Source organism: Macrotis lagotis, chromosome X, assembly GCF_037893015.1.
Source record: "Macrotis lagotis isolate mMagLag1 chromosome X, bilby.v1.9.chrom.fasta, whole genome shotgun sequence".
NCBI lineage: Eukaryota > Metazoa > Chordata > Mammalia > Peramelemorphia > Peramelidae > Macrotis > Macrotis lagotis.
In genome coordinates this window covers 646,904,369-646,921,414 of record NC_133666.1, presented here as the reverse complement: position 1 = coordinate 646,921,414, position 17,046 = coordinate 646,904,369, and the positions used below count along the sequence as shown (strand labels likewise).

General features: G+C 42.9%; 1 protein-coding gene across 3 annotated transcripts in view; it reads left to right on the top strand.

Moving 5' to 3' along the window:
• The window catches only part of SF3A2 (splicing factor 3a subunit 2), a 23,034-nt gene extending 5,988 nt beyond the window's left edge, over positions 1-17,046 (top strand). For all 3 annotated transcript variants that reach the window (XM_074204636.1, XM_074204637.1, XM_074204638.1), the window contains exons 2-9: positions 2,028-2,189; positions 3,900-3,971; positions 5,602-5,648; positions 9,411-9,520; positions 13,184-13,233; positions 13,500-13,640; positions 15,034-15,102; positions 15,732-17,046. In XM_074204636.1, the coding sequence (XP_074060737.1) occupies positions 2,064-2,189; positions 3,900-3,971; positions 5,602-5,648; positions 9,411-9,520; positions 13,184-13,233; positions 13,500-13,640; positions 15,034-15,102; positions 15,732-16,907 (1,791 nt within the window). In that variant the 5' untranslated portion in view covers positions 2,028-2,063 and the 3' untranslated portion in view covers positions 16,908-17,046. The remainder of the gene's footprint in view (positions 1-2,027; positions 2,190-3,899; positions 3,972-5,601; positions 5,649-9,410; positions 9,521-13,183; positions 13,234-13,499; positions 13,641-15,033; positions 15,103-15,731) is intronic.

Sequence of the window (17,046 nt, the reverse complement as noted above, 5' to 3'; positions counted from 1 at the left end):
TTCTCTGATTGGCTCCTTCTCCATGTATTTGCTATTCTAAACTCCATTCCCTAGCTGGATACATCACTCTCCCTCATCTCTGTCAATGAATGACTTTACCTCCCACTTTTCTGAGAAAACTGAGGCTATCCTCTCTTCCACATTCTGACATTTCCTTAAGTCATTCCTGTTCTCTCTTCCTTGTTCTGTTCTCCTTGCAAGAGATGATCCTTTCCTTTGCTAAGGCTGGCCCGTACCCTTTCTGTTGCTGTTGGATTTTCCTAGATCAGTCACTGGAATGCCAGGGTAAAGGGGATGTTGAGTTCAGGACGGGGAGAGGAGGGGCCAGTGCTGCTTCAACTCTGGCAGGGAAAGGAACAAGGCCCATCAGTCATCAAGCATTTATTAAGTGCCTGCTGTCTGCCAGGTGCTGGTGAAGTGCTGGGGATGCCAGGAAAGGCAAGAGACGGTTCCTGCCTTTGAGGAGCTCAGTCTAATGGGGGAAATGACCTGCAGACAATTTTGTACCAACAAGCTATATGCAGGATAAATTAGAGGTAAAAATAGACTACAAAGAGACTAGGATGGTTGGGGGTGGGGAGAAAGTTTGCAGGATAACTTAGTTAAGATTTGAAGAAAGCCAGGGAAACATGGAGTTGGAGATGGGGTGAGGGAGCATGCCAGGCCTGAGGGGTAGCCATGAAGACACTAGTGATCAGAGATGGACAAACCTTGAGGTCCTTTTCACTGGATTGTAGAATGGAGGGTGGAGAGGGTAAAGACTAGAAAGGGACCAGTTTATGGAGGACATTTAAACCAGGTAGAGAATTTCATATTTGACCCTGGAAATAACAGCCATCAGAATTGATTGAAAAGAACAGTAGCAGTCACATTTGCACTTAGGGCAGATCAATCTGACAGCCAACATGTTCCTTTCATCTTTAATCCCTTATCAACTGGCTTCTTCCCTGTTGTGTATAATAAATATGCCCAGGTCTCCCCCTTTCCTGTTCCTGTTATCTCTTTACCCTTTCACAGGCAAATTCCTAAAAAATATCTTGTTGCCTTCACTTCCTCACCTCCCACTTCCCAGCCTATTCTAATCTGACTTCTGACTCCACTACTTGACTGAAACTGCTCTGTCCAAGGTTACCAGTTATCTTCTAACTGCTAAATCCAATAGTCTCTCCTAAATCCTCATCTTGCTTGACCTTTCCATTGCTTTTGACACTATTGGACCATTCCCTTTTCTTGGACAGTCTTTTTTATATCTATGGATATCTACATATATCTATACCTATATATTGTCCTATCCAGACTCTTCCTCTGCTGGTGTGACTTCTTAATCAGTTTCTTTTGCTAAATCATCCAAATGCTCCCCCGGAAATTTGGGTGTTCCTAAGATTCTATCCTGGGCTACTTTCTTCGTCCAGATTTTTCTCTCTGATTGTTAGCTTCCTATGGATTTCCTCAACTCCTAGTGCTTCCTTTCTCCCATGTATTTTTTTTTGTTTTTGCAAGGCAATGGGATTAAGTGACTTGCCTAAGGTCACACAAGTAGGTAATTTTTAAGTGTCTGAAACCGGATTAAATCTAAAAAAAAAATGTCAGTTCCTTGAGATAAGTATTTCTATATCTAGAGCACAGAGTAAACATTTAACAAATACTTGAATCTAGCAACTTATATCCTGAATGGAAGGGAGATCAGCCTATAAATAAAACATGACCTTTGTAAAGTGGAGTGGGTAGTATATAAAGAGGGTGTGGGGGGAGACTCAGATACTTAAACAGTTAATTAGCAGTGAAGCACGTAAAAAGTCCTACAGGAATTCAGAGGAAAAAGGCTTCATGGAGGAAGTGTAGGTTATGTGAGTGAAAATTTCCATCAGCTTAGTAAGTTTGAACTTTATATCAGGGAATGGTATTGGGAAATCTTAGATTTATACGTTGAATCCAAAATTGGGATTAAGAGTATTTGTCAAATTTCTGAAATTAAAGCTTTTGATCTGAGTTAATTTCCCTTTCATTCTTCCCATTTTGATTTGCAGATTTTTTTCCTTCTGTGAAGTACAAAGACTATCACCATGGATTTTCAACATCGGCCTGGAGGCAAGACTGGGAGTGGTGGGGTGGCCTCATCTTCTGAGAGCAATCGGGATAGAAGGGAACGCCTCCGACAACTGGCTCTTGAAACGATTGATATCAACAAGGTAAAATTCAGTAGCCTTGGTTTTTAGAGCTTTACTACTGTATCTCAGATTGGTGGGACTAAGGCTTTTCCCCATCCCACCACCTTGTACTCTATATTTTGAGAAACAGCAGGTTGTATTAGAAAGTTGATAGGTCAGGGAATCAGGAGACTGGATTTCTGGTTCCAGCTTCACCACTTGTCTTGTATAAGTTGATCTCTTTACTTCTCAGTATTCTTCAACTATAAAATGAGTGGCTTGGACAAGATGATCCATTACAGTAGTCTTATAACCCCTAAAAATGGTATGATCCTATTGATTGCAATGAATTGAAGTAAATCTTAGGAACAGGATGCCAACATCTTAAGCCTTTTAATAATGAAGTACAAGTTCTCACAAAATGTCAATACAAAATTGATGATGAGAATATTAGAGTTGAATTGTGGTTTTCTTTTGTTTTAGGTCCATGACAATTCAGTGATAGTACATGACAGTTTCTTCTCCATATTCATTCCATCTTACTGTATCTCTCAGTGTCTGCCACTGACATGACCTGTTGTGTTCTCCTGAAGCTTCAGGATACATGAGTTCTATAGTATGAATGTGGGCAAGTCACAGATTTGATCACCTCCTTTCTAAAGTGGAGGAGTTAATACCTTGTTTTCACAAGGATGGGACAAGGTATCTTACTTCAACCTTCAGTTCCAAAGTTTATGGTTCTTTGATATCTTTTTTATGAAATCTTATTTTCTAATACTTCTTTTTCATAGAATAGCAGAGTGCAGTGGGTAAAGCACCGGCCCTGGAGTCAGGAGTACCCGGGTTCAAATCCGGTCTCAGATACTTGATAATTACCTAGCTGTGTGGCCTTGGGCAAGCCACTTAACACCATTTGCCTTGCAAAAAACAATCAAAGAATAGCAGACAGTAAAACTGATAATCAAGTTAATATATTGTCTTTGCCCTATTAGAATGAACTGCTTCTCACTGTACACCAAAGTTCCCTTGCCTGATCCCTCTCTCAGATATAAGGTCTTTGAAAAATAGAGCTAGTTTTGTTGGGGAGGAGAGGAGGTGGTCTTTGTATCCTCAGGACTTAGCAAAGTTCCATGTACCTGAATAAAAAATGTTAAATTGAATTGATTCTTAAGATGTTTTTGGTTTAAGCAATTCTCATACTTTTTTTTATTAGTTGTTTTTTTTTTTGCAAGGCAAATGGGGTTAAGTGGCTTGCCCAAGGCCACACAGCTAGGTAATTATTAAGTGTCTAAGCCCAGATTTGGACCCGGGTACTCCTGACTCCAAGGCTGGTGCTTTATCCATTACGCCACCTAGCCGCCCCCAATTCTCATACTTCTTGACCAGATTCATCTCTCTCTTTGACGAGAGGGAAGTACCCATCCCTAGGAATAAGAAAATGAGAAACTTCCTCCCTCCCCTCCTTCTTCATGTATAGATCTTTGGGGTCACAGTGTGTGTGTGTGGGGGGGGGCTTCTGTCTGTCTCCAGTGACTTAATGATTCCATTAAGAGATCTCTCACATCCAAAGAAACAGTATAATAAATCTTAGTTCTGTGTGCCTTGTGAAAGAAGGAATTTTCCTGAAGTTTCCATTTTGGTCATAGGCTACTGTTTTATTTGCCACAGAATGACCTTTCTGATAATATCAAAACATGTTATTGTGTCTGTGGTTGTCATTTCATTAATATGAGTTATATTTTTCTTTTCTAGGATCCATACTTTATGAAGAACCATTTGGGTTCCTATGAATGTAAACTCTGCTTAACACTTCACAACAATGAGGTAAGTTATGTTAGCTTTGTGTTTTGAGTTAAGCAGTTAACCTTATCTGAGGCAGCTGAATAGTGAATAGAGTGTTGGACTTGGATCCAGAAAGACTTTTCTTTCAGAGTTCAAATCAGGTCTCAGACACTGGGCAAGTCAGTTAATGCTGTCTGCCTCAATTTCCTCATCTGTCAAATGAATGTCGAAGGGAATGGCAAGACATTCCAGTATCTTTACCAAGAAATCTTCAAATAGGGCCACAAAGAGTTGGACATGACTGAAACTACTGAACAATAAAACACATTGAAGACAATAGTACCTGTAGTCTTATACTTCTTTTAATCTTTGTGGGTTTTTTCTATGATTAGAAGTAGATGAGGGGGCAACTTGGTGGCACAGTGAATAGACCACTGGTCCCAGAATCAGGAGTACCTGAGTTGAAATCTGCCTCAGACACTTAATAATTGCCTAGCTGTGTGGCCTTGGGCAAGCCACTTAACCCCCATTTGCCTTGCAAAAACCTTAAAAAAAAAATCTCCTAAAAAGTAGTAGATGAGACAGTCTGGAAGGTCTTGAGAAGTCAGCTTCTGAATACTACGATTTGCCTGCATAGTAAGGTGAAACCTAGGCAGACATTCCTCAAGGAAACAGCATCTCCCTCATCTCTCTGTAGCTTGAGAACCTAGAGCAAGTAGTCTGCAAAATGAAAAAGTTATGTGATGACATAAATAAAATACTTGATTAGAGTTAGATTATGACATCATAGTAGGTGTCTAGATTAAACTCAGTAGTTTAATAGATTGAAGCTAATAAATTGTAATGTCATAGGGTTAAATACAAAGTTCTGTGCTTTGATGCAGAAAATCAGCTGTACAGGTTAAGGATAGAAGATGTGATTCCTAAGTTTCATGTGAAAAAGACTTGAAGTTTTATCAAACTGAAATTTTCATGAAATGCAGCCGTGTGTTTTGGCACCTAAAAGTAGCTAAAGTGGTGCTAGATTGTGTTCATAGCAGGTTAATATCCATGAATGATGGTGATAGGGGATTCTATCCTCTCCAGAGACTGAGATATTGTGTTCTGCTCTGGGCAGAGACCAGATGAGCAGAGGAAGGCATCCAGGATTAGGAGAAGGACTGGCAGCAGACCCCAGATAGACTATATTAGTTAAAGAAATTGAAGACCCCCTAGCTGGGGTGGGGATGAAGGGGTGAGGAGAGGAGGGTGATATATATATAGTCTTTAAAGACTGGAAAAGTTGTCAAGTGAAAAAGGAATCATATTTGTTCAACCTGGCCTTAGAAGGAAGATATTAGTAGGACTGGTGAGTGGAATTTAAGAGTATTAAATTTGAGTCCTCTATAAGAAAATATCCTTAACAATTAGAGCTTTCCCATAAAATACTGAAGAATGGGCTTTTCTTGTCACTGGAGATCGTTCAGTAGAGGCTGTGTAGCTTTTCCAGGCATATTATAAATAGCATTCACACTTGGGCTAGTGGTTGAGGTGTACTATTACTGGGATCCCATTTTCTTGGGGTTTGATTCTGTGAAACTTCTTATAATTTAACTTACCCTGATTTTGTGTGTGTGTGTGTGTGTGTGTGTGTGTGTGTGTGTGTGTGTGTGTGTGTTTTCACCCCCCCCAGGGAAGCTATTTAGCGCATACACAAGGAAAAAAACATCAAACAAATTTGTAAGTATTTAATTAAAAATAAAAACCTTTAGAGACTTAAAGTTAAATTATTAATCACTTGTACTTATCTCCACCTACTGACCTCTCTTCCTTTAAGTTCCAACTAAAATTTCATCTTTTACAAGAAGTCTTTCCTATCACCTCATAATTCTAGTGCCTTTCCGCTATTATTTCCTTTTTATTTTGACTATTACTTGCTGACTATAACTTGTTTGTAGTACATATTTGTTCGTTAATTGTTTCATCTGTCAGATTATTAGCTCTTCATGATCAGGGACTGTCCTCTTTGCTTTAGTTTGGTGTAGGCACTTTAACTGCATCTCTTTCAGATTGAATATTTAGTATTCAGAGTGCTGATATAAAACACACTCTGCTTTTAGTTAAGGCATTGTTTCTTTAATTAAGACAATTATGGGGTTCTGTGAAATGGACAAGTAGCTTTAGATAGGCACAACAGCAAAACTTTAGTCTTATGATTAGTCAGTGTGAAAAATGGAAAATTAGTTAGAATTTAGACTCCATTGGTCCATATGACTAAAATAAGGTGTCTTCCTATTGGTTTAGAACAGGGGCAAAAACATATATAGTGACTGTGATGATTAATGGAGATGGAGAATTTGTAGAAATAGTTTCTTTACTAAAGAATGATCTGCTGAAGAGAACTGATGATCTGGTTGCTGATGAGCATTTCAAGGTGGATACCAGAATCTACTTTTATAGCTAGGCACTGAAATGTGCCTTTGCAAAACCCTTTGAAATGCCGTTCCTGAAATTCATAAAACAAAGGCAATATAGTATGCAAAAAAAAACGGGCAAAAAAGACTAGGACAACTCAGAATGGTTTTTACATCTTGTTTATTTTTTATATTTTTAAATAAAGTTTTATTGTAATTAAAAATGTAAAACTATTCTTCATACAGAAGCTGTCTTCAGGTGGTTGTTTGCTGACTCCACTCTGGAACTAATCATCATTTATCTAATAATTCTCATGTCAGACATAATTCTCATGTCTCAAACATAATATGTCTAAAATAATGAGATGCCTATTTTTACTCCCAAGTGTTCTGTGATAATTTTTTGTTTTATTTTAAAAAACTTTTATTAAGATCCATTATAGATAATTAGAGAAAATGAGGATATTTAAGAGTCATAAGAAAGCAAAAATGTTAGTTGTCAGTGAAACAAATATCCATATATGTAACTTGAATGCCAAATTTCAAATTACTGAAGAAATACAAAAGAATATTAACTGACTCTTAAGTTTATATTTTCAAAAAATTCTTGGGACAGCTAGGTGGTGCAGTGGATAGAACACTAGCCCTGGAGTCAGGAGGACCTGAGTTCAAATGTGGCCTAAGACACTTTAATAATTACCTAGCTGTGTGATCTTAGGCAAGTCACTTAACTCTATTGCCTTGCAAAAAAAAGTTCTTGGGGCGGCTAGGTGGCGCAGTGGATATAGCACTGGCCCTGGGTTCAAATCTGGCCTCAGACACTTAATAATTACCTAGCTGTGTGGCCTTGGGCAAGCCACTTAACCCCATTTGCCTTGCAAAAAAACCTAAAAAAAAAGTGAAACTAATGAACTAAAGCAAGCCAGAATGCTGATTTATATAGATCAAAAGGGAAATGAAAAAATACTCTGAATCATCTTAAAAGATGAATCAGTATGTGCAATGTTAATAATTAAAAAATACTTCGTGATCACATTGTCACATCTTTTTCACTAAAGTACTTTATAATTTGCCTAGATCTGGGACTGAAAATAAAGGTGTTTTTTTTTTAAACTAGGGCTTCAAGTTTTTAAAGTTATTGGTCTTCTGTTACTTAGTACAAAGTTATAGTAATGAGCTTTAAAAAATCCAAAAGAAAAATAGTTTTAGTTAGCAAACATTTAAGTGTTTATTATGTGCTAGGCATTGTGTGATAAGTTCTGGGAGTACAAAGAAAGACAAAACAATCCTGGGTTCCAGGGTCTCCAGGGCTTTTCAGGGACAGCATGCAAACAACTGTGTCCAAACCAGATCTAGCCAGGCTAAATTGGAGATAATATGAGTGGGAACTCATAAGCATGAAGTGGGACTAGAAAGACTTTTTGCAAAAGGTATAATTTTAGCTGAGACATAAGGAAGCTCAGGAGGCAAAGATGAAGAGGTAGAAAATTACAGGCATGAGGGACAGCCAGGGAAATACAGGGAGTCAAAAGTATTTTGTGCAGGAGATAGGAATGAGCCCAGCTAGTATCAATGGATGGAATTTCACATAGAGGAGTAAAGTGTAAGAAGACAAGAAAGATAGGCCTGGTTAGGATGGGCTTTAAATGCCAAACAGATTTTATATTTGATCCTGGAATTAAGAGGGAGCCAATAACTTTCAAGGGTAGGGAGTGGACATGGTCAAACCTGCACTTTAGGAAGACCAGTTTGACAGCTGAGTGGAGAATGGCCTAGAGAGATCACCCAGCAAGCAATTACAGGAGGTCAGGCCACTCTTAAGTGGTAGCATTGTCAGAGGAGAGAAGGGAGGGTTCATAAAAGATATTATAAATTTGGCAACAGATTGGATTTGGATGTTAGAGGCGGTGAGTAGTTAGAGATGATACCTAGATTAAGAGCTGGGATGATGTGGAGGATGGTAGTACCCTTGAAAGTAATAGGGAAGTTAGGAGGAGCAAGGAGGGTTTGGGAGTAAAGATAATGAGTTCAGTTTTGAAGACATTGAATTTAAAGTGTCTAGGATATCTACTTCAGGATGTCCAAGAGGCAGTTTGAGATATGGGACAAGAGCCCAGGATAGTAGTTAAGACTTGGTAAAAATAGCTCTGAAAAATCTTCATAGCATTGAGATCATTGTTTAAGTTATTAAAATCCTTGTAGTTCTACCAGGCTGTCCATGCATCCACAGGCAGTTGCTATGAGAACTGTCAGAGAGTCGGTGGGGGCTCAATTTTGATTGTCATAATTTAAGACTCTGAAATGAGGAATGGAGGGAAGAGGCAGTTGTGATGATTTGGAAAGAGTGACTTTGGAGAACCATAGGCCCCCTAGTGTAATGCCCACCTTTCAGGATTTCTGAGGCAACAGTCACTGGGTTAGCAGCTCCATAAATGTAAATGAGTAGTTGTTGCAATCCTTTATGTAGATAAAGATTTACACTTCACACAATCCTTTGTTATTTATTTGTGGTATAGTGGGAAGAGAGCTTGATGACAAAGCCAAACTTTATCTAACTGACTTTTATTAATTGAGCAGGTTTGCAAATATCTTTAGGCCTCAATTTCCAATCCAGTGAAAGATTTGGGGCTAGATGACATCTGAACTTGTTTTTTTTCCTTTTTTTTGGTTTTTGCAAGGCAGTGGGGTTAATAAGTAACTTGGCCAAGGTCGCACAGCTAGGTTATTAGTAAATGTCAGAGGTCGGATTTGAACTGAGTTCCTCCTGATTGCACAGATAGTGCTTTGTCTACTGCACACCTAGCTGCCCCAGGCATCTGAACTTCTTTCCAGCTCTCATTCAGTCCTTTTTCCTCTCATTCCTTCCTCCCCATACCCCTTTGAAGCAGGGAACACACATTTGATTATTTTAGAACTGGGTTTGAGTGGGGAAGGGTGAAAGTCACAGTCACAGTGAGAAAGTGACAGAACCAAACTAGAACCTAGGCTTTTTCTGGCCCCTAGCCCAATATCCTTTTCACTACAATAAAGGATTTTCCACCTAAGACAACATAGCAATTCACTAACGCTTTGTTGTGGTTGACTTTAGGGCCCGGAGAGCAGCAAAAGAAGCCAAGGAGGCTCCAGCTCAGCCGGCCCCAGAGAAAGTCAAAGTGGAAGTGAAGAAGTTTGTGAAAATTGGTCGTCCAGGCTACAAAGGTATCTGAGTTGGGGTTCCCTCAGACAAACCAGACTTGTAGTACAGTACAGCAGGTGGTCTCTGCAGCTGCTCTTTGAATTGTAAATAAGCTTTTTAGCTACTGTAATCAGTGACCCTGAAACCCTCCCTGTACCTATAGACACTCTCTTCATCTCTGGAATTCATACCAGGATTCCAGTCAACTCCCCAAAATCTCCTCCCAGCTCCTTCTAGCAACCTTTCTGCCGTACTTGATAACTGTCTCTCCCTCCTTTATGAGGTGTTCACAATTGTTGGCAGTGGAACTGACCTGGTTGTGTTTAATCCCTTGTAAAGTTCCCTTTGTTGACAGGAGTGGCTCTAAGGAAAAAGAAATGGCTCTCCCCAAAGTCCCAGCACTGAAATGTCTGGGTGCCTGGAATTGTGGTGAAGGACCTCAGTGGCATCTTCCCCTACCCAAAAAATTAAAAACAGGTTCAGAAATAGAAACCAAAATCTACATTTGGAATTGTAGAAATGGCTTTCAGGGGGATCCAGCTTCCAAGCAAGAAATAACCTTCATCTGCCCAGGTCTGGAACGAAGTCTTGATGAGGGGCACAAAAAGCTCTGCATCACTTGTGTTTTCCCAATTCTATTCCCACATCACATCAGCCAAACATCTTCTGTGGCAGCTGCTTCTCCTTGGGTGGGATTGGGGTCTCCAGCTCCCCTTCCCCTACCTCTTCAACATACATGTCCAGAACAGTGCAAATTGAGGCAGTTAAGCCCCCAGGTGCTTTCAGCCTCACAGCTAGAAATTCCCTGTTCTCCTGGTATACTCATAGACCTGGTCAGCCCAGTGGTAGATTTCAATCTCTTGTTTCTGAACCTGTTTCTATTTTTTCAGGTAGGGGAAGAGAGGGTAGGGAAAGTACTTTCCAAGCTTTGCTTTCAGGAGGAGACCCTGGGGCTTGTATGGCCCTTGGTTGGAAAGGGATAGGGGGGAGTCATCTTTTGTCTCAATAAATATCTATAGTTGGGTAAAAGGGGTGTTCTTTGTGGGGAGAAGGGATTGGGCATAGCTGCATAAAGAGCTTGATTTCTCTTTGCTCTCCACCCTGTGGAGGAGCTGCTGCCACAAACTGACCTTTCTCTTCCTCTTTCCTTCTCCCTTCCTCACTCTCCTTTGAGATGAGTGGAAGGGGCCTTACTAGGCTGGCTTCCACTAACATCTCTGCCCTCTCAAGAGTTGTGTCTCAACTTTGTTACTGGCCAGTGTGTGACCATGAGTGTGACTGTATGACTTCCTCCTCTCTGGGCTTGGGTCCACATCTGTGACCCTGGATCAAGTTCCATGTGGATGGAGCCAATGAGAAAAACTTGAGCTGGAGTCAGGATACCTGAGTTTAAATCTCAAACTGCCTGGCTATAGATTTGCCCAATTCTGGTTTCTTCTCTGAGCCTTAGTTCCTTATCACACTACCTACCTCAGAGGGTGGTTGTGGAGAATGCAGTTTGTAAACCTTCAAGTGTTTGAGAAATATGACTCACTGTAACACTTTTAAGATGCTTTGTCAGAGGCGGGGGGAGAAAAAGTGTTCTGTTTTCCTTCAAGCTCCCAGAATAATGAAAGGCAGACCTTAGAGTAACGAATCTGCACACACTTCCCCCTTCTCTGCCTCCATTGGTCAGGGATTTTTACCTTCTAGCTCTGGTCTCTACTATGGGACATTACTGCATACAGTTTTCCAAAAAAGGACAACATGCTCACTGTAGACATGGTGATCCTTGTCTAGAACCAGTGCAGAAACCTGGGGTTTCATTTTTCCTTTTCTGTTGATTTATGAATGATTGAGGTGATTACCATTCTTCTCCCTCCCTTCCCTTTTTTAATGGCTTTTTATTTCAGAGAAAGTTATTCTTTAGATAGGTTGTGCCACTTTATGGAGTCAGGAGCCAAAAGCCCCTTGACCAAGCAGGTGCTGGGCAGCCAGGGACCCCCTTAACAGTTGAGTCCTTTTTCACCTCATCTGAAGCAAACCTGGTCCACAGAGCCAAGAGGTGTAAAGAGATTGTTTAGGGAAGGCTCTTGGCTTTGTTATTCTCCTAGGACACTCATTTGATTGCACTGCTTTTAGGTGTTTAGATTGATTTTATTGTCATTTTTAGAACTATCTTCACTCTTAACAGATACTCCCAGTGTGCAGAGACCTGTGTTGAAGGAGAGCAGCCAGCCTGGTAGGGAGGGAGGAGACAAACACACAGGATGATGTGGACTTAAAAGAGGAACAGAGTAGGGAGAGATAAGCAAGAGAGCTTTTCCCATCCTGAGGCTTGGAAAGTCATGGGGGAGATGGTGTTTTAACTGGGCTTCACATCATAGGTAGAAATTCAGCAAGACAGGAGGGGAAGGAGAACAGTGCAGGCATTAGGACAGCCCAAGGAACAGCAGGAAAGTTTGTGGGGCAGAGTCTTGAAAGAAAGTTGTAATGAGGGCTTTCAGTAATGCTTGCTAGGCAGTATGGATCCCTGGACAATGTTTGAGCAGAGCAACAAGTTGACCAGAGAGATGCTTCCAAAGGGATCTTGGAGAGAAGGCAAGAGACTTGTGTGAGGAGGCTGGCACAGTGGGCCCTTAATGTGGAATGGAGGAAGGATTTTGTCGTCATCCTAAGAGCCCTTTGGGCACTGGGCCAGATCAGAGGGTCCCCAACTAAGGGCTGGAAAGCACAAGAGAGGCCCTTGGTTTACAGAGGAAGACACCAAGGCCAGCCAAGGGGAGTCCCAAGGAGCAGAGGCAAGATTTGAATTCAGGTGGTCTTGACTGGAAATCCACTGCTCTTTCTACTGAACTATGTGGACTTTTTTATGTAGTGCAGAGTGAGGTACACCTATAATATTGTTTTAGTCTATTTTCAAGATACAGGTGACACATTTTAATTTGAATTATTTTTTTCAGTATTTTAAATTTTTTAATTGAAATTGTTTATGATTAACAAAAATCTCCCCTCTTTTCTTCCCCCTACCATTGAAAGGGGTGGGGGGAGAGAAGGAATCCTTGAATCCTTGTTACTTATGCATAGTCAATAGTTAAGTGAAAGTAATTCTATTGGCCATGCCTTAAAAATTTATGATTTAGTCTGTACCCTGAGTCCCTCAGCTCTCAGTGAGGAGGTGGGAAGTGTGTTTCATCATGGTCAGAGTATAGCTTCTTTCAAAAATCCAGCTTCTGCTTTATCTGCTTTTATCAGCTTGTACTGGATGGCCTTCCCCACTCAAGCAGGCAACCTATGTTCAGGTTTGCCTGCTCTTTTTTGTCCCACATGTGAAATGGCAGAGAAATGTGCCACTCTCCACACGGAACACTGGCTAAATCTGAGAGAAGCAAGTGATTAAATTTCTGGAGTGAAGCCAACAGCTTGGCTGTCTCCAGCTCTCCAGGTCTAGCTGTGATGTGAGTCTCTGCCCCCCAACCTTCAGCAGGCATTGCTCCCCCATCTGCAGGGTGCTTCGTCGGGCTGGTGCTAGACACTGAAGAGAAAGTGGAAAAGGATGTGATCCTGGCCTTCAGGTTTCTAATAATCTATGTAGGGAAATAGTGGAGGGTATCCTATGAGTGGCGGAGCTCAGGGAAGAGGAACTCTGGAAGGCTGAAGTTGCTGGGGCGGGCTTTGTAAGAGTGACTGACTTCTTTCTTTGTCAGTGACCAAGCAGCGGGACACGGAGATGGGTCAGCAGAGCCTCCTCTTTCAGGTAAGGAGACCGCCTCCCTGTAGCCCACCAGTCCTTTTGGATAATCATGTTCCCTGTGGATGAGTTCTTAGAAGAAAGGTCCCTTTTCCTTAAGAACTCTAATTGGGTTCACAAGAAGCCAAAAGCTCAAACCCTATCCTACATCTCTGGGCTGTACTGTTCCAGCTGAGCATTCCCAATACCAGGTGCCCCCTTTGGCAATTGACCCAGCAAAACAAAGCCGCTGTCAATACCTTACCTTAACACTCCTGGGCCTGTCACTGCAGATTGACTATCCTGAGATTGCCGAGAGCATCATGCCACGTCACCGGTTCATGTCTGCCTATGAGCAGAGGATTGAACCTCCAGACAGACGCTGGCAGTATCTTCTGATGGCAGCTGAGCCCTACGAGACCATTGCTTTCAAGGTAATGTAGGAGAGACCCCATGCTGTCCACTGAGGTACTGTCCTAGAGCGGGTTCTCGAGTGTTCATCCTTCAGTAGTGGTAGAGAGAAGTGCACGCACATACAGACTCAGACACACACTTGCACTCTCCTGATTGACTTTAGTTGTTTCTTAAGAGAATTGTTCCATTTTTCTATTTTTTACTTTTGGACTTGGCCCTTAATAAATGCTTCTTAATTATTTAGTCCAACTCTCTAACCTTATAGGTGAGAAAAGTGAGGTGCCTCTTTTAGGGTACTCAGGAAGTCAGAGGAAGAATCAGGATGTGATCCCAGACCTCTTGTTACAAGCTGAGTGCTTTCCCCTCGGAGCCTCACTGCTCTGTAGCCAAGATATGATTGCTTCTAGGAGTTAGAAAATGACCGGCTGGGAAGTTTGGAGGAAGGGTGAGATTTAGTGAGGTAGATGGGGTGGTATTGTCCTTTTGCTTCTGGAAGACAAATAAGTTAGAAGTCAGAGGTGTGAGGGAGCAGTTCTCTTGCCTGGAGTGAAAAGTTTCTGTTAGGGAGAAATGGGAGATGTGAGAACTAAACCTAACTGGAGCCAGACTGTTGATCAGGACAGGTGTGCCCGCCAAGAGACCGTGGAAATCCTCACTCCAGCCTCCCCACCTCCACTCCAGTGATTCCTGTTAATTGTCCTAAGAAAGGCAGCTTTATGAATGTGGAGCTGTTTTTTACCCCACTTGGGTCACTTAGCACCCCTGCTCCTCCTGGTTTCAGCATAGAGCTGGAGATACCTTCTCCCAGACTTCACATCCAGGTGACTTTGAAAAAAGCAGCCTGTGGTCATTTGTTTACCAACATCATTAGAAGATCTCTCAAGACCTTTTTGGTTCTAAGTATTATCATCTTAAACCACTGAGTCACAAGCAACTCCTAGTAATGACCTGAACTTGAGATCTTTGGCTCCAGGGTGACATTATGAGATCTATTCAAAGACAGCAAACCCGGGGGTGGCTGGGAGGCACAGTGGATAGAGCACCAGCCCTGGAGTCAGGAGGACCTGAGTTCAAATGCGCCCTCAGACATTTAATAATTACCTAGCTGTGTGGCCTTGGGCAAGCCACTTAACCCCATTGCTTTGCACATACATATATATATGTGTGTGTGTATACATATATATATATATATATATATATATATATATATATATATATGTATATGTATACATATACATATATATATATATATTATAGATAGATAGATATAGTGACCCCCCCCCCCCTTCCCCTGCTCTGCCCCAGCCGTTTCCTCCCCATCTTTTCATCTCAGTAGGCCTGGAGGGGATAGAAGCAGAAATCCAAGAGGTTGTCAGTCAGCCATTCCTATCTATCCTCTCCCTTTCTTCTCAGGTGCCAAGTAGAGAGATTGACAAGGCCGAGGGGAAGTTTTGGACCCACTGGAACAGAGAAACCAAGCAGGTAACCACAGAGTATTTGCCTTTAAGATGAGGGGATTGCACTTAACACCATTGCCTTAAATAAATAAATAAGCAAGCAAGCAAGCAAACAAACAAATTAATTAATTAATTAATTAAAAAAGATGAGGGGATTGGCCTAGATGATCTTCTGAGATCTTCTCTGGCTCTGCAAGTAACTTTTCAAACCAGGGAAGTGTTCCCCTTGGTTATACCTCAGGGAGTACCCCAGGAATAGGCATTTTCAAATCTCTAGGCATTACCAAATCAGAACTCCTCTTTATCATGCAGTCAAATGTTGATTTGTCAAGAGTAGAGGCCTCTTGGGCTAAGATCCCTCCTCTGTCTGCACCCACCGTGAGCCAGAGATTTCACCACTAGAACGTTGGGAACCCTCTGCTCTTGTCGTCTTTTTGCTCAGTGAGACTGTTGGGAGCCGAGGTGACCTGAGTCATTTAGAGGTTAAATAGTCTCTTGGAGACATTGGTTTCCCACTCCAGATCACAGACCTAGTTTAAGGGGAGGAAACAGCTACACTTATTGAAGGGCTCTAGTAAAAGGGAGAAGAATCAACTTGGGGGCCCCTGCAGGCTGTCATCTCTCAGGAGATTGGTTTTTATCTTTCTCTTTTAGTTTTTTCTTCAGTTCCATTTTAAGATGGAGAAGCCTCCTGCTCCTCCAGCCCTTCCAGCTGGACCTCCTGGAGTAAAGCGACCTCCACCTCCACTGATGAATGGTTTGCCCCCTCGACCACCTCTGCCAGAGTCCTTGCCACCACCACCTCCAGGTGGCATGCCTCTACCACCGATGCCTCCCAGTGGCCCTGCACCCCCAGGCCCCCCTGGGCCTCCTCAGATGCCCCCTCCTGCTCCTGGAGTTCATCCCCCTGCTCCTGGGGTTCATCCTCCAGCTCCTGGAGTTCATCCGCCAGCTCCTGGAGTTCATCCGCCAGCTCCTGGGGTTCATCCTCCAGCTCCTGGAGTACACCCCCCAGCTCCTGGAGTACACCCTTCTGCTCCTGGGGTGCACCCTCCTGCTCCTGGAGTACATCCCCCAGCTCCTGGGGTACATCCCCCAGCTCCAGGGGTACATCCCCCAGCACCTGGGGTTCATCCTCAGGCCCCAGGAGTTCACCCTGCAGCACCTGGGGTTCACCCTCAGGCTCCAGGGGTTCACCCTCAGGCTCCAGGGGTTCACCCTCAAGCACCTGGAGTTCATCCTCAGGCTCCAGGAGTACACCCTCAAGCGCCTGGGGTTCATCCCCAGGCTCCAGGAGTACACCCTCAGGCACCTGGGGTTCATCCCCAGGCTCCAGGAGTACACCCCCAGGCACCTGGGGTTCATCCTCAGGCTCCAGGAGTACACCCCCAGGCACCTGGGGTTCATCCTCAAACTCCAGGGGTACACCCCCAGGCACCTGGGGTTCATCCCCAGGCTCCAGGAGTACACCCCCAAGCACCTGGGGTTCATCCTCAGGCTCCAGGGGTACACCCCCAAGCACCTGGGGTTCATCCCCAGGCTCCTGGGGTACACCCCCAAGCACCTGGGGTTCATCCTCAAGCTCCAGGGGTTCATCCTCAGGCTCCAGGGGTTCATCCTCAGGCTCCGGGGGTTCATCCTCAGGCTCCAGGGGTTCATCCTCAGGCTCCAGGGGTTCATCCTCAGGCTCCAGGGGTTCACCCTCAAGCCCCAGGTGTACATCCCCCAAACCCAGGTGTTCATCCCCCAACTCCTATGCCCCCAATGTTGCGACCTCCTCTTCCCTCGGATGGACCTGGAAACATTCCTCCCCCACCACCAACCAATTGAAAAGCTTTTCCTCTCCCCCTCCCAAATTGGCTTTTATTTCCATTGCATCATTTCCCCCTAAACAAGTTTTGGTGTTTTTTTTGTACAGGGGTTTGAACTCTGTCTTGATTAAATAGGTTTCTCTCTTGTTTACATTGAA